The 23125-nt window shown below is 40.5% G+C and overlaps 1 protein-coding gene across 1 annotated transcript in view; it reads left to right on the forward strand.

Annotated features, from left to right (window-relative positions):
* BMP3 (bone morphogenetic protein 3) overlaps positions 1-10916 on the forward strand; it is a 63466-nt gene extending 52550 nt beyond the window's left edge. The window contains exon 3 of the mRNA XM_040325097.1: positions 9961-10916. Coding sequence (XP_040181031.1) covers positions 9961-10152 — 192 coding nt within the window. The 3' untranslated portion in view covers positions 10153-10916. The remainder of the gene's footprint in view (positions 1-9960) is intronic.
* The last annotated feature ends 12209 nt before the right edge of the window (positions 10917-23125 follow it).

Genomic DNA, 23125 nt, shown 5'->3' on the forward strand with positions numbered 1-23125 from the left:
ACATCAGTGAAGAAGAAAACATACTTATTTGCAAAATTGTGTAACAGAAACAAAGAACATTTATTTATATTTTTTTAAATGTCGTATTTTTCATTTGTTTAGCAAAAAATAAAAAACCCAGCGGTGATTAAATATCACAAAAGAAAGCTCTATTGGTCTCAAAAAATGATAAAAAATGTCTTATGGGTACAGTGTCGCATTACCACGCATTTGTCATTTAAAGTGCAACAACGCTGAAAATTGGCCTGGGCAGGAAGGGGGTGAAAAGTGCACTGTATTAAAGTGGTTCATTTTCCTTGCTTCTGATTAGTTATTTATTTTTTCTTTAACAAGCCATGAATTTGATTTAAAACAAACTCTTGCTGGTCTCTGCAATTAATTCTTAAATGTAATATCAGAGGTCATTTAGGTTGTTCTCTCAGGTAGCTCAGCTCACACGGCTAGACACGCCCCCCCCTACTCTCTGCTCATTGGCTGTGATTGACAGCAGTGGGAGCCAATGAGGAGAGAGAGACCTAGGACAGCTGAGGCTCCCGTGCACATGGGTATGAGTATGGGGGGCAACAAACTCTTGCTGGTCTCTGCAATTAATTCTTAAATGTAATATCAGAGGTCATTTAGGTTGTTCTCTCAGGTAGCTCACCTCACACCCCCCCCCCCCCACCCCATTCCTCCCAGAGCACCTAATGTGTGTTTACATTAGAGATTGGAAGGCTGAAAGTCTGCCCAGCCACTGGGAGAAGCTATACGGTTGAGAGAACAACTACAGTGCTTCTACTATGAATAAAATAATGAATTACTTCACAGTGCATGCAGCTACAGATATCAGAGAGGACTTGTTTTAAAGGGAACTCCAGGACTTCTGTCAATTTATGAAACGTGCCAGCGTTTAATGGGGTAAATCCAGTGTGATGTATTTAACATGTGCTGGGAGTATAGCTATCACTATACTGGTGCTCTAACGGGAGAGATGTGCTCTGCTACACATCAACCATTTTGCCCACCCCTCCCCTCCACTAATACAGGAAAAAGGAGCTACTACCCCAGATTATATAGAAATTCTCCTGAGCTGTCGGGTGCAGGGTGTGCAGTCGCTCAGCTGCCAACTAAGTAAATAGGTAGAATATGCTAATGCGTTTCAGCCCTAATGGCCTTGTTCACAACCTTGTTGTGAACAAGGCCATTATGGCTTACAACACATTAACATCTGCTGTATATATTCATCTTTTATGAAGTTATAATAAATGTGGACTTATTAAAGACCATATATGGAGTTGCGGACTGTCTTCTACCATCAGCTCCACTATCCATTCACAGATGGCTGTGCATTTTGTGAATAGAGTCACATAAGTCCATAGTTGGGCAAGATCGGAGAAGGCCTTCGTGAAACCCTGCAGCTGCAGGATCTAAGACCCTAAAGGTCCAGCATAGAAATGTTGGAAGTATAGTGAAAGCTGTACTCCCAGTTCTTCCGTGAACTGAATAGCTGGTTGTTAAGAATATGTAAATACTTGACTGTCTATAACCAGGGCATAAGTTTATATTTAGCTAGCTTGCAAGGATAACATTTCAGGAAACTGTAACTGGGGGTAGGCATGTTAGAGATTTTCCCACCTGAGCTGACCAATGTAAAGCAACTAATGTATAGAGGAAAACGCATAAAAAAAAAATACTAAGCTAGTACTGCAACCACCATAACATGCCTACAATCACATTAAAAGCATGCTTCGCAGGGGAGTATGTGATAGCACTGGGCCAATCCGTATTGTCACGTCTATAACCCTGTATAAGCAGAGATTCTGTTGACTTGTAGCTTGCACAGGGCTTTCCTTTTATTACTGGTGGTTGAATGGAGCAGGGAAGGGAAAGGAATTTAAGTGTATGTGCCTGTGGCGGTTTGGATTTATGACAATCTATTGATTGACTTAGCACAGATCCACAGATTCAGATTATCTTCAGAAGTGTAGTTGTGATCCTGTATTAAGGTTTTATAGGGTTTTGTAAACTTTTTTTTTTTTTTTTTGTAAATGAAAGTTAGTTTTTTTTTGTAAAAAGAGTAACCAATCCTTATAATTAGTTAACTTAAACCCTCAATAATGTGTTTAAAAATAAAGTTGGAATTGGTGTTGTCAATTATTAAACAGGCTGACCCTATCAGGGCAGAAAAAAAGAACACTTTTTGCAGGTATTAAGTACAAGCACACAGAGGTGTACAAACATGTAGCAGCCTCCAAATCCTTTCTATCATGACCGAGTCTAGGGCTATTCTGGCAGGCAAGGCTTCAGTACATCTTAACCTCTTGACCTCCGAGGACGTCCCTGGGACGTCCTCGGCTTTGTGCGGTGATATCTGAATGATGCCTGCAGCTACAGGCATCATTCAGATATCGCTGTTTTCAGCCTCCGATTCTGTTCACAATAAGAATGATCAAAGCGGCGATCCCACCGCTTGATCGTTCTTATAGGCAGCGGGAGGGGATGTCCCCCCCCCCTCCCGCCGCCATCCGGTGCTTCTCCGGGCTCTCCCGTGCCATCGGGGGCCCGGAGTGCGAATCGGTCGGCGGTGCTGGAAAGCATAGAGATGACTGGTGACCAGATGGTCACCAGTCATCTCTATAACAGTTGGAGGCCCGGGCGTGATGTTATGACGTCACGCCCGTTACCCGGAAGTAAACAAAGCCGCAATCGCGGCTGTCGGCATGTGATTGGTGATTTTTTTTTCACCGATTTCATGCTTGTAAGCCTGGATGAGAGATGTGGGGTCTTATTGACCCCACATCTCTCCATAAAGAGGACCTGTCACACTGATTCCTATTACAAGGGATGTTTACATTCCTTAAAAGAGAAGAAAAAGAGCGGAGGGCGCACCGACCTCGTGTGATACTGATAAAAAAATATTTATTTGAATAATAAAATCAATGGTTATACTCACACATTAGGAGTTAAAAACAGGCTTTAAAAATGAATACAGCAGGTCTCCAGCATCGTCAGTGGAACATGAGTGATCGTTTGGACCAATCAGTGGAAGTAAAAGCTGACGCGTTTCGGGGGCGTACCCCTTTCCTCAGAGCTGACGTGGCACTGCAGACCACGTCAGCTCTGAGGAAAGGGGTACGCCCCCGAAACGCGTCAGCTTTTACTTCCACTGATTGGTCCAAACGATCACTCATGTTCCACTGACGATGCTGGAGACCTGCTGTATTCATTTTTAAAGCCTGTTTTTAACTCCTAATGTGTGAGTATAACCATTGATTTTATTATTCAAATAAATATTTTTTTATCAGTATCACACGAGGTCGGTGCGCCCTCCGCTCTTTTTCTTCTCTTTTATAGTTTTATGAATACCCACGATTCTGAGGAGGGCTGCAAGACTCTAGATGATAACTTTTAATCGAACTGCACCACTGCATAGCATTTCCTTTTGAAATATCAGAGCGCAGGAGACTTGTTCTTGTATATGTTTACATTCCTTGTAATAGGAATAAAATGGATAAAAAAAAAGTGTAAAAATAAAAAGAATTAAGTAAAAAAAAAAAAAAATTCAAAACGCCCCTGTCCCCGTTATCTTGCGTGCACAAGCGTACACGCATGCAGGTCCCGCCCACATATGTAAACACCGTTCAAACCCCACATGTGAGGTATCGTTGCGTGCGTTAGAGCGAGAGCAACAATTCTAGCACTAGACCTTCTCTGTAACTCGAAAATAGTAACCTGTAAAAAATGTTAAAACATCACCTATGGAGATTTTTAAGTACCGAAGTTTGGCGCCATTCCATGAGTGTGCGCAATTTTAAAGCATGACATGTTAGGTATCTATTTACTCGGCATAACATCATCTTTCACATTATACAAAAAAATGGGCTAACTTTACTGTTTTGTTATTTTTTAATTCATTAAACCGTTTTTTTTCCCCAAAAAAGGTGTTGGAAAAATGATTGCGCAAATATCATGAGAGAAAAAAAGTTCCAATGACCGCCATTTTATTCCCTAGGGTGTCTGCTAAAAAATATATATAATGTTTGGGGGTTCTGATTAATTTTCTAGCAAAAAAATTGTGATTTTTACATGAAGGAGAGAAGTGCCAGAATAGGCCCGGTGGTAAAGTGGTTAAAGGTTCCTAATGTTTCCCAGCCTTTTCTGTCTCCTGCAAATTTCTCCTGGCAGGTGAGGCTGCCCACAGTGATGAAACAATACAAATATGCCGGGTGAGGCTGAGTAGCAAGAAAGTGTTGGAACTTGTCAGTGTCAGAATAAAATTAAATGAAATTCAGCCATTGCAAGAAGGCTTTTCCAAGCTGCCATAAATATATGGAGGACCCTCTAGCTACCCGATCTTTATACCTGTATAAGTTATCCCTTTATAGGAAAGGTATTGGAACATAAATACTATACCGACCAATGTGTTTTTTAAGATGCAGGTATGCTGCTGTAACTTCTTAAAAAGTGTTCAGCTTTAATTTCTTAGTCAATCTAAATCCGCTAGTTTTTTTTTAACATTACCCTCTCCCCAGTTTCCATTGATATTCTATTGGAGTTGGAAACTCTATGACAGGAAGTATGTTTCTAGCCAGATCACCATTTGAAAACAAAGGGAAAGAAGTAAAAGTTTTTTACTTGATTTCAAATGAGATGCATTGTTGTCTATGGGATATTGCACCCGGCTGAGTAAAGATCAGTATCACAGCATTGAGTACAGAGCAGTAAAACAAATAGGAAACATTTTTAATTTGAGTGATTTACTTGCATATGCTTGTTTACTTGTCTATAAGCATGTTTATGCGAGTATAAATGAGTATATTACAATACTGGCAATGAAGAATTGTACTCCTCTATTTAAGCACCAATACTCACCTATACTCAACATTACTCAGGTCTTTGCACACAGTTTTTGGCCCCTTGCATCGGTGTCACAAGTTCCTAAGTAAACTTCCGTAAATTATGCTGCCTGTGTGCAAAGGGCCTCCCGTTTGGTAAGCACCAATACACTAAATGTTTGTTTTTATTAATGTTTTTAATATTATTTTTACTATACCGGATTTATATAGCGCCAACAGTTTGTGCAGCGCTTTACAACATGAGGGCACACAGTACAGTTACATAACAACACAATAGAAGAGGAATCGGAGGGTCCTGTTTGTTTTTGGGATTAATAGCACTATGAGGTGGCAGATTCTATTTAAAGATCAACTGCAGCAATATTTTTTTTTTGTGAAAATCTTTGAAAATTAATCCATGTCAAGTGTCCCATTGGTAAGATTTCCCCTTATTTTCACTTAAGTATAGGATGTGAGACACAATCTGTCCATTGGGTTCACAGAAAGTGAGTTTTTATCTCAAAAAACTTAATAATAATTGTCAGGGCTAAGGCTTTAATAAAAATTCTTGGTACTCAAGCAACGAACTGCAAGAATGCTAAGCTCTTTAAGGCCATATGTTTCTACATTATTTTCTTCTGTAGTTGTTTGCTTGGGGTGCTATGCAAATCAGAAATTATAGTAGACGAAAAAAAAAAATACATACCTTATATCTGAGGCTATTTAAACCTAATCTGCTTTCATAGGGTGTGCCCTTAGCATTTACCAGTGTTTATGTTACTTTGAATAGAACAGTCATTTTATATAAGCCAAGTGAGTTCAGGTCAAAATGGAAGGTTTGTATTGTATTTCTAGCTTTAATGCTTCTTCAATTTGGTTGCGGTGTTTATCTGTGGAATTGAAAGTATGAATTGGCTTCAGCTCTCATTTGTGACATGGGGCTGGGTGGAATTGGATATAGCACATGTTTTCAAAATGTAATATCAAGTTTTACAATTTACAAGCAGGGAGATTCTGGACGTGTTTGTAACATTTTCTGTAAGTTCAAGCGTTTTGGTCCACCTGTATTTTGTGGAATTCCTGGGCCTCTAGCAGATTGGATCTGTGCCTAAAGGTTAATTATAGCTGGTTGACACTGATAGCGTATCGTATTCCTCCTTTGGGTTGAAAAGTTAGTCAAATGGAAAGGTACATTTTTTTTTCTTAGTACAAGAAAAGCTAGAGTGTTTACAAGGAAAACCATTGTTTTTATTAACAGCTATATACAATATAGGCTCTTGAGGACTTGTGCCCTACTATTTGTATGAAACACTCAGAAGAGAAAGCTATTGGAAATAAACCAGTTTACTGAAAATATTACTGCATCCCCCTCTACAAGTAATTTCCTTGAAATGAAATCTCCGTAAGTCAGGCGTGTCATTCAGAGCTCCCTTGAAAACAAGAGTAGAACATCACCTATTGTTTTCTTGGAAAATGCAGTAGACCCAAACTCAGCTAATGTCACCTATTGTTTTCTTGGAAAATGCAGTAGACCCAAACTCAGCTAATATAACCTATTGTTTTCTTGGAGAACTGCAGTAGACTCAAACCCAGCTAATGTCACCTAGTGTTTTCTTGGAGAACTGCAGTAAACCCAAACTCAGCTAATGCCACCTATTGTTTTCTTGCAGAAATGCAGTAGACCCAAACTCAGCAAATGTCACCTCTTTTTTTCTTGGAGGACTGCAGTAGACTCAAACTCAGCTAATGTCACCTAGTATTTTCTTGGAGAATTGCAGTGGACCCAAACTCAGCTAATATAACCTATTGTTTTCTTGGAGAACTGCAGTAGACCCGAACTCAGCTAATGCCACCATTGTTTTCTTGGAGAAATGCAGTAGACCCAAACTCAGCTAATGTCACCTATTCTTTTCTTTGAGAAATGCAGTAGACCCAAACTCAGCTAATATCACCTATTGTTTTCTTTGAGAAATGCAGTAGACCCAAACTCAGCTAATGCCACCGTTGTTTTCTTGGAGGACTGCAGTAGACTCGAACTCAGCTAATGTCACCTAGTGTTTTCTTGGAGAAATGCAGTAGACCCAAACTCAGCTAATGCCACCGTTGTTTTCTTGGAGAAATGCAGTAGACCCAAACTCAGTTAATGCCACCGTTGTTTTCTTGGAGAAATGCAGTAGACCCAAACTCAGCTAATGTCACCTATTGTTTTCTTGGAGAATTGCAGTGGACCCAAACTCAGCTAATATAACCTATTGTTTTCTTGGAGAAATGCAGTAGACCCAAACTCAGCTAATGTCACCTATTGTTTTCTTGGAGAATTGTAATGGACCCAAACTCAGCTAATATAACCTATTGTTTTCTTGGAGAACTGCAATAGACCCGAACTCAGCTAATGCCACCATTGTTTTCTTGGAGAAATGCAGTAGACCCGAACTCAGCTAATGCCACCATTGTTTTCTTGGAGAAATGCAGTAAACCCAAACTCAGCTAATGTCACCTATTGTTTTCTCGGAGAAATGCAGTAGACCCAAACTCAGCTAATGCCACCGTTGTTTTCTTGGAGAAATGCAGTAGACCCAAACTCAGCTAATGTCACCGTTGTTTTCTTGGAGAAATGCAGTAGACCCAAACTCAGCTAATGCCACCGTTGTTTTCTTGGAGAAATGCAGTAGACCCAAACTCAGCTAATGTTGGCTATTGTTTTCTTGGAGAAATGCAGTGGACCCAAACTCAGCTAATGTCACCTATCATTTTCTTGGAGAACTGCAGTAGACCCAAACTAAACGAATTGTACTCATGACCAGATATTTGCAGCACCAATGAGTGTTAGGCTGTGTATGCTTTACAATTGTTCTCCGTTACTGCAGTTTGATAGAATGGGGAGGAATACAACTTTATTCCAATTTGTGTCACTATTTGAAAAAATTATCTTACTAGGCTGCCCTTGCACCACCTGCCACCATGATAGGAATCAATAATAAATCTCCCCAAAGGGGACCTAAAGTTTAATAACTTGACAGAGGGTTGTGACGTTTCCCAGCTGAATCCTTTTGCAGCATCGTCATCAACTGAACATTAACAAAGATGGGGATTAAAGTTGTAGTGGATCTCATTGGTACAGTGATTTTAAACAAATGTAGGAAGATTTAGTACTCAATAATTGCTGCTCCATTATTGCTAAAAATATAGTACAGAATTAGGCCAGTATATACATTCATCATCTGGGTCCCACTAATCTGAGCTATCATTTACAATCAGTATTAAGTCATATTTACATATTGACACCAGGACAACAGCATTTAGGACTATCAATATAGTTTACAATGATGCCAAAGTCACAAACCTTCATTTCGATGTGCATAAGTTCAACAGTATTTAACTTAAAGTGATTGTAAATGCAAAAACTTTTTTCATTTAAAATTAAAAAAGAGGTTTACACTTACCTGCTCAGTGAAATGGTATTGTACAGAGCGGTGGCTTACCTCCTCTTCTGGGGTCCCCCCTGTTCGTAGAGGTGCGCTCATGAGCCAGGCTGTGGGCCTCCATAGACACACACAACATGGCTCGTTCCTGCCCTCTCCTCTCTGGATTTGATTGACAGCAGTAGTAGCCAATGGCTACCACTGATCTAAGCAAAGCCTGTGAGACCAGTAAGAGAAGAAAGAAGAGCTGCAGCTGGTCACAGCACTGCATCGATAGAGGAGCAAGGGGGTAACAGGCAGTGCAACAGTTTTTTTAACTTAATGCAGAGAATGCATTAAGGTAAAAAAACTTTGGTGTTTAGAATCACTTTAAATGTATATAGAATTATGAGTTTATTGGACATTCCACTGAAGAACTTTGCACAATTTGTGCTGTTTATATATTGGATATATTATATAAACAGTACCAATAAAATATATACATGATGAAAGCGCAGTCAGTTTTCTCCACTTTATGATGTTCCTCCACCAAACGCCAACTTCAACTGCACTTAACTAGACTTCCACAGCGGATTGTCATGCATACTTTTAGAGGGAACGAGAAGACTTTCTTGCACCAAGCTTGACTATACTACATTTAGAAATGCAGAAAATAAGTTGTGTTGGAAGTTGACGTCTAAAAGCAATACCTTGCAAAATAAAATACATGAAATGCATTTAAGAACATTAGGCATTACGCATTTAGCTAAGATGGAAAAAGACAACAAATTAAAAATATTTTCTGGAAATCATTAGTCACCTAGGATTTTCAGAACAGGCTAGCCCAGACATCATGCATTTTTTGTACTCATTCTTATATGGTCTAACAAGATCAGTTAGAAATGTGTGTTACCAGCTACAGTGCCTGACTCATGTTTATGATGGTATTCATGTTTTTGGCTGGATCAGCATTTGGCATATCTTCACAGGGTCTTTAGAGACATTAAGTATCAATTAACGGTAAAAGGCTAACATTTAGCCTGAAGCAGAAAATATGTAGATATTAGCAGAAAGGGAATAGAAAACATGAATTAATCACATACGGAGTATTTAGATATAGTTTTAAGGGCCCATCATTTTCAAGTTAGTAGTAGAACTATGAGCACAACCAAAAATGACAGTCAATTACCTTTTTTTGTCTCAGGGTCCTCCTGTAATATAGTTGTGTTAACTGTTGATCCGGCCAATAGCCAATTGTTAGTATAAGTAAGTTGCTTGGACTGTGCTATGAATATTTAGAAATCTTTGCATGGAAGATATTTTTGACCTTCACTCCACAGTCTGATAATTATAATAGAACATAAAATTTGTACTGTCATATTTTCTCTATTTGTCTAGGGGAGAGGGAAAGGGATATATATTTACTTAAGTTGGTTCTCAAGTTTTTTTTACCTTCATGCCCCCCTCTCACGTCTCATTGGCTTTACTGGCTGTGATTGACAGCAGAGGGATAATGGTTCCTGCTGCTGTCTCAGCCACTGAAGAGGGAAAGTCCCTGGAGAGCCGACACCCTTGTGCACATCGCTTCATATCACAATGGGGCTCAGGTAAGTATTGGGGGCGCTGGGGGGCTGCACAAAGAACGCTTTTCACCTTCATGCATAGAAGTGTAAAAGGTAGAAGAACTGCCCGTCTAATCTAATTTATATATATTCTTAATATATCATTGCTTTCATTTTTTTCAGTCATTGAAGCCATCCAACCATGCCACCATCCAGAGCATCGTACGTGCTGTGGGTGTGGTACCCGGCATTCCTGAACCATGTTGCGTCCCAGAAAAGATGTCGTCTCTCAGCATTCTGTTCTTTGATGAAAACAAGAACGTCGTGCTCAAGGTTTATCCCAACATGACAGTGGAGTCCTGTGCCTGCAGATAACAGTTCAAGCCTTCATAGCTGTTTGTAGCAAACTTCAAATTTTGCACTTTCAGTAAAACTGTTTCCGGAAATGTTACAGCCTAACAGAGAGCAATGCAAAAAGAAAAAAAAAAGGCAAAAAAAACAAAGTATATATTATATAAACACTGGGCGATGGATGTCTGCTGTGTTCAATTCATGCTGGACTTGAGTCAGTGAACTCACAGAAAACTGACACATAGCACACAAGAAGATAAGCTCCTGAATCAAATAAGCTCTAAAGAAAATACAAGTCTTGCTACTTTTTTCAAAGACACATTTATTTTTGTACCGGAAAAAAAAAGACTAGACATTTGAACAGCTGAGGCTGTAATGTGCCTTCAGACTATCAGCATTCACCTGCCTATGGTGTTCTTTTGCTATATATACAGTCCTTACATTTCTTGCGTCTGTTACACACATCTGTTACCATAGAATGGACAGGAAGTTAAATATTTGATGCTTGGAAGTACTGAAGGAGTATTGCGTGTTCCTCACCACATCATAGCAAGTATAAATAGTCTGAAGACATACATCATGGAAAGTGGTTTGTGACAGCAAGTTTATGTAACATAATTAGAAATTTTATTGATTTTTCTGTGTTTTTTTTTTTTTTTAACCAGCACTTTTTAATAGTGTAAACAAAAGGTATAATGGACATGAAAGATTATAAATACAATTGTGTAAAATAAACAATATTTAATTTTGTTATACAGTACCACACAAATAAATCTGCCTGACGCTTCTTTATAAGAAAGTATTGTCATAGGTATGATGACTGGTTTACCCCAAAGAGGATATCGAGCTGTGAAAATGAATAATGGGTTTATGATAATTTAGGAAATTAATATCAATCATTGATGATCATTTGTTTAATGTAAAACTATGATAACTCAAGAAAAAAAAAAACGCTGCAGCAAAAAAATGCTCCTTATGCTTGTAGAAGGAAAATAATGTGTGAATTTTCATAGTCTTCCAGACTGGCTTTTTTAATGGATGCACCAACACATGAATGGTTAATCAACCTGTTATTTCAGCTACATCCACATTTTCTGTAACAAGCAGCTGAATTCTTGAGCACAAGAGTGTTTAAATCTTAAAGCGGAATGAAACCCATTGACTTAATGGTTTTAAAAAACAGTTACATTTCAGGCACGTGTCAGGAATGATAACTGTCATGGTTGGCTGTGCTCTCAACCAAACTGTTAAACCATCAAATGGCTGGGATCATTACTGATCACATGTGCAGCACCATGGCAGTTGAAGATCAAACAGAAGCTAATATGGCAGCTTCCTTGGGTAAAACAATAGGGGGGTTTAGTTCCGCTTTAACTGCTTCCCACCTGCCACACGTCATATGACGTTGTCGGATTTGAGCGGTAATATCTGAATGATGCCTGCAGCTACAGTCATCATTCAGATATCTTCTTTTAGCGCCGGCGATTCCCTACACCACAGGTGTCAAACACAAGGCTCGCAGGCTGAATCCGGCCCTCCAGGCCATTTCATGTGGCCCTCGCATCTCTCCTGCAGCTGCAGGAGAGCTCCAGCCCTCCTCTGGTCCTACTCCAGATCCTTACTTTCTGCTTTCAAGCAATGCATCCAGCTTCTTCCCAGCAGCAACATAAAGAAATGTTTATGCACTTTTGATGTAAAGAAGAGTGGGGGACTTGACTTCTGATGGTGGGGTGGCTCTTGACTAGTGTTGAGCAGAATATGCCATATTCGATTTCGCGATATATCTCGAATATATATTCGAATATTCGAGATATATTCGCTAAATTCGAATATTCGTGATATTTTATCGAAAGTAAATGATTGCGATTTTTCGCTATTGCGAATGCGAAAATAATTGCGATTTTTTGATAACTGCGGTAGGAGCACTCTGATTGGCTCAGAATATTCGTGATATTTTATCGAAATATCGCAACATGCGAATGCGATATTTATTGCGCAATTTCGAGAAATGCTGGAGGAGCGCTCTGATTGGCTCAGAATATTCGTGATATTTTATCGAAATATCGCAACATGCGAATGCGATATTTATTGCGCAATTTCGACAAATGCTGGAGGAGCACTCTGATTGGCTCAGAATATTCGTGATATTTTACAATACAAAATAATTGCGAATATTCGGCAAATGCGGAAGGAGCACTCTGATTGGCTCAGAATATTCTTGATATTTTACAATACAAAATAATTGCGAATATTCGGCAAATGCAGAAGGAGCACTCTGATTGGCTCAGAATATTCTTGATATTTTACAATACAAAATAATTGCGAATATTCGGCAAATGCAGAAGGAGCACTCTGATTGGCTCAGAATATTCTTGATATTTTACAATACAAAATAATTGCGAATATTCGGCAAATGCGGAAGGAGCACTCTGATTGGCTCAGAATATTCGTGATATTTTACAATACAAAATAAAAAGTGTTTTGCATTGGTGGTGATTCTTTACTCTATCCATCTGTCACAGCCATTTGTCAATCAAACACCTTGAAGATTGAACACGTTCATGCTGCATGCTTTGGACTTTTTTTCACTTCACATATCAAAGACATTTTTCTGAAAGATTATTTTTCTATTATTGGGACTATATTTCTTTATATATTTGTTTCACTGTGTATTTCACAAGTTATTTGCGCTTGCTTATTTTATAATTTGCCCACATGTCTTGTCACTAGACATATTTTTTATTCTTGTAGAGCGACTCCATTTTCTGTCTTGTATTAATTTATGTTGTATAACATTTTTGAGTTGCTGCTGTATTCTCCCCTTTTTTAAGGTATGCGCAATTTTTTCCTTCTTACAAAAAATAATAATATCAAACATACAAATATTCATAACATACACATACACAAAGCCCCCCCCTTTTGCATCAGAGACAATCAGAGTTCTCCTACCACAGTTATCGAAAATTCGCAATCATTTTCGCATTCGCAATAGCGAAAAATCGCAATTTTTTTTTTTTTCAATTTGGCAACATAAAAGGATCGCCTCAGCTTAGCTACTCGGCCCAGGGTCTCTAATCATACCAGCAATGCTTTTAGACGTCGATAGGATGTGATCTGTTTTAAAAATCAAATTGAAAAAATGCGAATATTCGGAATTGCGAATATTCACCGCGAAATTCGAAATATAGCGCGATTTCTCGAATATGCTATATTCGAGTCGAATATTCGCAATGCGAATATTCGTGAGCAACACTACTCTTGACATCTAATGTAAAGGGAGGGGATGCGCTGGACATCTAATCTTACAGATACAACGGGCCCTTTTGAGGGCAATTATAATGCTGATGTGGCCCACGATGAAATTTAGTTTGACACCTCTGCCCTACACCATAAGAATGATCATAGTGGCTGTTCAGCCACTTGATCGTTCTTACAGGCGGCGAGAGGGCACGCCCCCCTCTGGTGCTTCTACCGACTCACCCCTGCCATCAGTGAGTCAAAAAAGAGAACCGCTGGCGTCAAATGCTGATGATAGAGATTTCTGGGAAACCAGATGGCCCCCTGGAGTCTCTATGATCGTTTAGAGTCTGGGCGTGATGTTATGACGTCATGCCCGACCCCGTATTTAAAAAAAATGTCGCCTCCTTGGCTGTGAAGCAATCTTTTTTTTTTATTTCAGGCTTCTTATCCTGGAGGTGAGACGTGGGGACTTATTGACCCCATATTTCACTGTAAAGAGGATCTGATGTTTACATTCCTTGTAATAGGAATAAAAGTGATCCAATTTTTTTTTTCTAAAAGAAAGTGTCAAACTAAAAAAATAAAAGTAAAATTAACAATTACACTTTTTTTTTTTTTTAAAGCGCCCCTGTCCTCGTGTGCTCGCACACAGAAGCGAACGCATACGTAAGTCGCGCCCACATATGTAAATGGTGTTTAAACCACACATATTGCTGCGATCGTTAGAGCGAGAGCAATAATTCTAGCCCTAGACCTCCTCTGTAACTCAAAACATGTAACCAGTAAAAAAAAGTACCAAAGTTTGGCTCCATTCCATGAGCGTGTGCAATTTTGAAGCATGACATGTTAGGTATCTATTTACTTGGCGTAACATCGTCTTTCACATTATGCAAAAAATTGGGCTAACTTTACTTTTTTTTTTTTATGCATGAAACTCTTAAAAAATTGCTGCGCGAATATACTGCAAGATAAAATTTCCCAGCTTGCATTGCTCTAAATGACGTCGCTAGGACGTCATTGGTTTCGACGTGAACGTAAATTACGTCCATCCGTATTCGCGAACGACTTACGCAAACGACGTAAAAAATTCAAAATTCGACCCGGGAACGACGGCCATACTTAACATAGGATACGTCGCATATAGCAGGGGTAACTGTACGCCGAAAAAAGCCGAACGCAAACGACTTAAAAAAAAAGCGCCGGGCGGTCGTTTCTGAATCGGCGTAACTCCTCATCCTGATGTAAAGCGCTGCGCAAACTGTTGGCGCTATATAAATCCTGTATAATAATCATAATAATTTGCATATTCCTCGCGTATACAAACGGAAGCGCCACCTAGCGGCCAGCGTGAGATTGCAGCCTAAGCTCCGACGGTGAAAGTCACTTACACCTGTCGGATCTTAGGGAGATCTATGCGGAACCTGATTCTATGAATCAGGCGCATAGATCCGACCGACGGAACTTAGAGATACGAAGGAATATCAGGAGATACGCCGTCGTATCTCTATCTGAATCTGGCCCCTGGGGTTTAATCCCATTGTGGATTTGGGCCTTATGAAGGGTAATGTGTGTACAAGTAAAACCTTGGTTTGAGAGCGTTTTGCAAGACAAGCAACATTTTTAAATACATTTTAAATTGATATACAAGCGATGTCTTGATATAAAAGTAACGTTGGGTACAACATTTAGCAACTCACATGGTTGATGATTAAATGTTAAATGTAGGTTTATTTATTTATTTATTATGTATTTATTACAGGAACTTACATAGATTAAGACCATTATTAACAACTATAAAAAATATCTGTTAATCTTGCCAGAAACAAAGTGTCCTTTTCATCCTGTGTGCCCCTCACCCCCCATGTACATTTAAGCAATAAAGATATGTTTGAAATCCAGTCTGGGTGGCAACCATGGGGGTGAGTGTAGCCAACCAGGGACAGGAAGTGTATTATTTTTTTTACAGGATGATAAAATGCGATTGCAGGCACCTAAGGGCTTGTAAACTGCAATATGGTTCATTATTATTCTGGTTCTGATTGATCATTTTCTTCTTTTATTTGTGTTATGTTATTTTTGATTCTTTGTAATTTAGGGTGATTTGTATAACTTAATCATCTTGCATTCACAGTGTTAAAAGTATGGAATATGTCAAGATACATTTGTAGATGTCTTCCTCCTACAACTCCTTCCTCCTACAATTGAACTAAAATCCCCATTATACTCGCCTCCACCTTCCAGCGATGTGGCAGTTACAATCTTTGCTTTGCAATTTCATCCTCTCCCTTGGTGCTTGGTTTATGGCCTCTTGATTGGTCAACAGGGATGAAATCATTCATCTCATGCGCACTGGAGTCAATCATTCACTGTACATTCATTATTAAACTGCGGGCAAGCAGGTAAGTGTGTATTATTGCAGAAGAGACATAGCATGCCTGCACACAGTTATCTAAAAGTTAGGTTTAGTTCCACCTTAAAAACTTGGGGACCACCTACTGCCGATATACTGTGGCAGAGCACCCCCCCCCCCCGTGCCAGATCACATACAGTGAGAAAAAAAAGTATTTGATCCCCTGCTGATTTTGTACATGTATCCACTGACAATGAAATATAATAATATAATTTAATGGTAGGTCATTTTAACAGTGAGAGGCAGAATAACAACCAAAAATATCCAGAAAAACGCACTTCAAAAAAGTTATAAATTGACTCCCAGGTGTCTTCTATAAGTAACAAGCTGAGATTAGGAGCATTCTCTTAGGCTGGGTTCACACTACTACACTACTTTCATCCTACTTTGCTCTGTGTTCAATGTTTCCCTATGAGAGCGTCTTGTAGCGTCCTACACAAGTCGGTCTGACTTTGAAAATGCTCCCTGTACTACTTTTGGTCCTACATTGATCCTACTTCAGGCCCATTGAATATCATTGAAGTCGGACCAAAGTAGTATCCTGTTCATGAAAGTAGGATGGATGTAGGACCAATGTAGGATAAATGTAGGACCAATGTAGCAGAGCAAAGTAGGATGAAAGTAGTGTAGTAGTGTGAACCCAGCCTCAAAAGGCATGCTCCTAATCTCAGCTTGTTACCAGTAAAAAAGACACCTGTCCACAGACGCAATTAATCAATCAGAATCCAATTTCTCCACCATGGCCAAAACCAAAGAGCTGTCCAAGGATGTCAGGGACAAGATTGTAGATCTTCACAAGGCTGGAATGGGCTATAAGACCATCGCCAAGCAGCTTGGTGAGAGGGTGTCAACAGTTGGTGGGATTATTCTCAAATGGAAGAAACACAAAATAACTGTCAATCTCCCTTGGTCTGGGGCTCCATGCAAGATCTCACCTTGTGCAGTTTCAATGAACATGAGAACGGTGAGGAATCAACCCAGAACTACACAGGAAAATCTTGTCAATGATCTCAAGGCAGCTGAAACCACAGTCACCAATAAAACAATTGGTAACACACTACACTGTGAGGGACTGAAATCCTGCAGCGCCCGCAAGATGGCCCCGGTTCAAGACAGCACATGTACAGACCCGTCTGAAGTTTGCTAATGAACATCTGAATGATTCAGAGGAGAACTGGGTGAAAATGTTGTGGTCAGATGAGATCAAAATCGAGCTCTTTGGCATCAACTCAACTCGCTGTGTTTGGAGGAAGAGGATTGCTGCCTATGACCCCCAAGAACACCATCCCCACCATCAAACATGGAGGCAGAAACATTATGCTTTGGGGGGGTTTTCTGCTAAGAGGACAGGACAACTTCACTGCATCAAAGAGACGATAGACGGGACCATGTACAGTAAAACATTGGATTGCGAGCATAATTTGTTCCAGAATCATGCTTGTAATCCAAAGCACTTGTATATCAAAGCAAATTTCCCCATAAGAAATTATGGAAACTCAAAAGATTCATTCCACAACAATTTATTCATAACTCTTTCCGTCTATAGTCCATATGAAAAGATTATAGCAATGTGATAAGTTGTGTAACCATAAAATGTCCATCCACAAATAGAAACCTCCACAAGGGGATTAGAAGCAAAATCCAACAGGAGCTACAGAGTATAAAAGAGAAGATAGGCGCCTATAAGTGTAGTAATATGGTTACATTTAATGAAGGTACAACATTTAGCTAATCACATGGTTGATGATTAAAACAGGCACATCTAAGTATGCAGGGATCCGGGGTAAAGCTGTCCACATAGACCGTCCTCACCGCCCGGCTCTCATCACTGTCAGTCTGCAATCGTGACCAGGAAGACTACCCTGCAGTAGAGCGATCTAAAAGCGAGGCTTGAACCGCTCATGGAGCACAGGGTGGAAGGGACAACATCAATTTGTGGTGCTGAGGATGGTCTATGTGAACAGCTTTACCCTGGATGCCTGCATACTTAGATGTACCTCTTTTAATCGTCAACCATGTGAGTTTCTAAATGTTGTAGCTTCATTAAATGTAACCATATTGCTACACTTAGAGGTGTGTCTCTTCTATTTTATACTACATTGTGAGATGACACTACTCTTATATCAAGACATTGCTTGTATATCAAGTCAAAATGTAGTAGACAATTTTGCTTGTCTTGCAAAACCCTCTCAAACCAATTTACTCTCAAATCTTGGGTGAGAACCTCCTTCCCTAAGCCAGGGCATTAAAAATGGGTCGTAGATGGGTATTCCAGCATGACAATGACCCAAATCACATGGCCAAGGCCACAAAGGAGTGGCTCAAGAAGAAGCACATTAAGGTCCTGAAGTGGCCCAGCCAGTCTCCAGACCTTAATCCCATAGAAAATATGTGGAGGAAGCTGAAGGTTCAAGTTACCAAACGTCAGCCTCAAAGCCTTAACTGCTTGCCGACCAGCCGCCGCAGTTATCTCGCACGCGCGCCCCCGCTCGCCCCTGGTGCCGACGCCCGTGCCCGACGGGCGCGATCACCGCTAGGGACACACGTTTGCTCGTTACAGAGTGAGAACCGGGAGCTGTGTGTGAAAACACAGAGCTCCCGGTCCTGTCAGGGGGAGAAATGCCTGATTGTCTGTTCATACAATGTATGAACAGCGATCAGTCATTTCCCCAAGTCAGTCCACCCCCCCCCCTTCAGTTAGAACACACCTAGGGAACATAATTAACCCCTTCCTCGCCCAGAACTGGTGCCTTGACACCTGCTCCTCGTAGTCCAACAGTCCATCCCCCACACAGTATGAAAGCACACCCAGGGAACAAAATTAACCCTTTGATTGACCCTGTATTGGTGTCACTGGTCCTCAAAAATATTTCACTTAGTGTCAAAAATCACTGATTTCCGCCATTACTAGTAAAAACAATAAAAAAATAAAAAAGCCAATAAATTTATCTCAAATTTTATTTCGGAGGTTTGTATGGTTGGTTTCCAACACAGACATTACTGCACCAGTCCTTAATGGTTAAAATATGAGAACAGAGAACAAACTGAATAGGTAATGAAACCGTATCAGTAATCTAGGACTTTTCGTGGTGTGTCGTGTCATGAATAGGTGAGCAAATGATACAAGGTATAGAAGAATATATAGAAAAATATCAACATTTATTATAAATACATGAAAACAAAATATATAAAAGATACAATGACTGAGATCATTGATTGCCCTGTGACAGATAAGATGCGACAAGAATTAGATGAATGGAACAACTGGTCGCCGACATGTTTCGCACAAAGCGTCTTCTAGGCGCAGCAGTCATCTATGACACACTCTTATCTGATAATATGTAAACAAACGTAAATTAGTTACATATAATTTTTTACAGGGTATACAGTATACATTCATGTAATTCATTAGTAAACTCATATAGAAAAAACGTAAATAATATATGTACATGCTCACCAACAACTGTGGGATGTTGAGCAACGCCAGCTGAGACACAAGAGACAGGACTGAGGGAAGTTGGAAAGATACACACCGGGCAGGGGCGCGTCTAAGCACCTTTACCCCCTACGGGAGTCAGATCCGCAGGGTTCTGGGTGATGCAGTACCCTTAGGTAGGTTGCAGATTTTAAGAAATTGGGTAGTTGGATCTATAAAGATAATAATAAGTGTAACTAGTATGGGTCATATATATAGACGTGTATATATATATGAAGTACATGTTGCCACAGTCACAGAAGTATATAGGACTATGGTGTTACTAATGGGATATAACTTCCCCACCAGTACTGCAGTATATAAAGAGATCCCTAAACAATTTAAATAATATTCTGATTTAGGAGGTATAAAAGATTATATAGCATACCTACTCTTGTGATTTAACACCGCTTAGATTCATATTGGGCCATAGTAGTGGACACAGAGCAATATGACCAATAAGGAGGCGCCGTAGTGCCAGATATGGCATGGAAAAAGGTAGTCCCACACCTAAATAATAAATGGTAATTTACATTACTGCAGGTATAATGCAGAATAAACGACCCATATAACAATTCCTTTCTCCCTGAGTTGGGGCTAGGCGAATCCGGGGCGTCACAAAAGGGCCAAGGTATCCCCCCACCGCCTTAGTAATAAGTATCTTGATAAAGTGCCTCTAAGGCCAGCATCCTATTAGATAGGATGCTGGTCTTAGAGGCACTTTATCAAGATAAAAGATATGAAAGAAAGCACCGCCCACTGGGGCGGTGAAATAGTTCTATGCACTGTGTGCACTCACTGCACCGGCCTGGCCATAATACGGTCTGCGCCACAAAGGCATATTTTAGCTGCCAATGTAGCGCCGCGTCTACAATCTTGTGATTGCACAGACGGGGCGCTACCCATACCGCACCATGCCCGGCGCCCGGACACAGTGCACATAAGGATTTTTTTTTTCATTTTTCGTTTTTTAAAGGGACATGTTTAAAAACTTTTTTTTTTTTTTTTTTTTTTTACTGGCTGGGGGGAGGGGGGGCGGCGCCCGGGCGCCCCCTATGGACGGGCTGCCACTGGTAAGGGCATATACACCACAATAAACGTTCCCTTTTGCTGTAATACTACACCAGAGGCCCTCTTTCTTCCTCTTGTTCCCCTGGATGGAGATTATACAGGTATTGTGTGAGGAGACTAGATAAGGCTTTGGCTATCTGGACATCTTATGCCGCATACACATGACCGATGGACCGTTTTCATCGGTTAACCGATGAAGCTGACTGATGGTCAGTCGTGCCTACACACCATCGGTTAAAAAAACGATCGTGTCAGAACGCGGTGACGTAAAACACAACGATGTGCTAAAAAAAAAACTAAGTTCAATGCTTCCAAGCATGCGTTGACTTGATTCTGAGCATGCGTGGATTTTTAACCGATGGTCGTGCCTACTAACGATCGTTAAGTTTAAAACAAGATTGCTTTTTTTTAACCTATGGATAAATAACCGATGGGGCCCACATACGATCGGTTTGGTCCGATGAAAACGGTCCATCAGACCATTCTCACCGGTTTGACCGATCGTGTGTACACGGCATAAGACTATGCGTATTGCTGGCTTTATTCATTAGTGAGAGTTCTGGGAGACCAGACAGACGTTTTTGGTACAGCGATCTTTTTCCTCTCTGGGATCTGTGGACATTCAGTTCTTCTCCTTTAGCAGTATTTACTGCCACATTACACATGGACTATATTATTTACATATCTATTTAATTTTGTTTATCTGTTTATTCATCGCACTTTGGATTATCTCTGCACTATTCACTATCTAAGCACTCTTTTTAGTCACATCATTAGTGTGTTTTACAGATTATGCGCAAGAATTCGCTTTTATTTATTTACTTATTGCTGTGTATTGCAAACGCTGCCAGTTTTTGCTGCATTTTCAGCACTGTTTATTTTGGAAGACTTTGTTTATTTATTCACTGTGTAGTAGCGCGAAAGACGTTATTCATCATAATAATAATCAAATACTTACCGTAATTCTCCTTTCCTGGCCTGTCCTCACTTCAGCACAGGACTCCCTCCCTAGTGGCCTGTCGCAGGCTAGGTTATCAAACATCTTAGTGGTGGAGAAGCTGTCTTTTATTTAGATAGTAAGAGGTGGTCCTGTGGGCCCCAGATGAGGCGTTAACCCATTGTGCGCTGATGTGAGGACAGGCCAGGAAAGGAAAATTACAGTAAATATTTGATAAAAAATTTCCATAATATTTCATTGGGTTACTGCAAGTTCAACGCCGTATATTTCTGTGCGTACTGCAAGTTTAACGATGTATATTTTATTGCAATACTGCAAGTTTAACACCATATAGTTCTGTGTGTTAATGCAAGTTTAAAATTGTATATTTCATTGCGTAACTGCAAGTTTAACGCCATATATTTAATTGTGTTACTGCAAGTTTAACGCTTTATATTTCATTGCGTTACTGCAAGTTTAACGCTGTATATTTCATTGCATTATTACAAGTTTAACGTCATATAGTTCTGTGCATTACTGCACGTTTGACGCAGTATATTGCAGTATTTTATAGTCTAACCATCATGTCTGGGAGGACAACAAGGAGAGGCAGACGTTCCCATGGCACTGTAAGGGTGTCAGCAGCATATGTGCCCACAAGCAAAGGTGGACGTGGCCAGTCAGGCAAGACATGATGTTGCCAGTGCTATCCAGCCACAGCATGCAGAGGTGGTGGACTGGCTTACTAAACCAACCTCATCCTTCTCATCCTCTGTCATCCAAGCAGAGACTAGTGTGCAGTCCCCTGCAGCTGCCAGAGTGGCTAAACCTGCCTCCATGTCCACAGCTATTCCTGCCATAGCCCCAGCATCAGGAATGGAGGAGTCAGCGGAGATATTTGAACACAGCATCAGCCACTTGCTCCTTGACAATGCACAGACATTATTCGTTTCAGATGTTGGTTCTGAGGTTAAGGAAGGCAGGAACATGAGCGTACAGAGAGGGGAGAACACTGGTATACAAATTGACATTAATGTTCCCCCAGTTGCAGCGTATTGCCAAGTTGTCTCAAGTGGTAATGAGGATGAAGGAGATGATGATGATGATGAGTTCACTGACCCGACTTGGGTGCCAGATAGAGCAGAGGAGGAAAGTGAGGGTGAGGCACAACCCCGACAAGGCAGCTATCATGGAAGAGTAGAGAGCAGCCAACCTATTCCATCACGTTGTGGAGCTGTTATCTCCCGGCCCACTTCCCACAGCTCAGCTGTCTGGGCCTTTTTTAGTACATGTGCATCCGATCACGCTGTTGCTATTTGCAAACTTTGTCTCAAGCTCATCAAGTGTGGCAAAAACACCAACCATTTTGGTACCACATGCTTGACAAGGCATTTAACCTCTCACCACTTAGCCCATTGGCAAGAGCACCTAACAATCACACAAAAGGGGCACAAATCTGTCCCTCCTTCTTACTCACCTCAGTCTGTCCCTGCTACACCTCATGACCTTTCAGCAGCCACCACTGACAGGGATGATGGTATAGCCCCAGGTCATTCAAGCACATCTGCCAGAAGCACATCACCAGCTGTAGACTATAGCCAGCAAATTCCTCTGCCCCATCTGCTGCAGTAGGAAAACAAATACAGTCCCTGCCACCCTTATGCCCAGCGTCTAAATGCAAGCTTGTCAAAGCTGCTGGCTTTACAACTTCTGCCTTTTCTCCTAGTGGATTCTGCCCCTTCTGTGAATTTGCAGAATGTGCTGTATAACAAGAGCAGATTCCCAGTCGCTATTTCTTTTAACTTAAGGCCATTCCAACTCTCTACCATCACATGGAAGGCAATGTTGTGGTATCATTGGGCGA

The sequence above is a fragment of the Rana temporaria genome, chromosome 1 (genome assembly GCF_905171775.1).
Source record: "Rana temporaria chromosome 1, aRanTem1.1, whole genome shotgun sequence".
NCBI classification, from domain to species: Eukaryota; Metazoa; Chordata; class Amphibia; order Anura; family Ranidae; genus Rana; species Rana temporaria.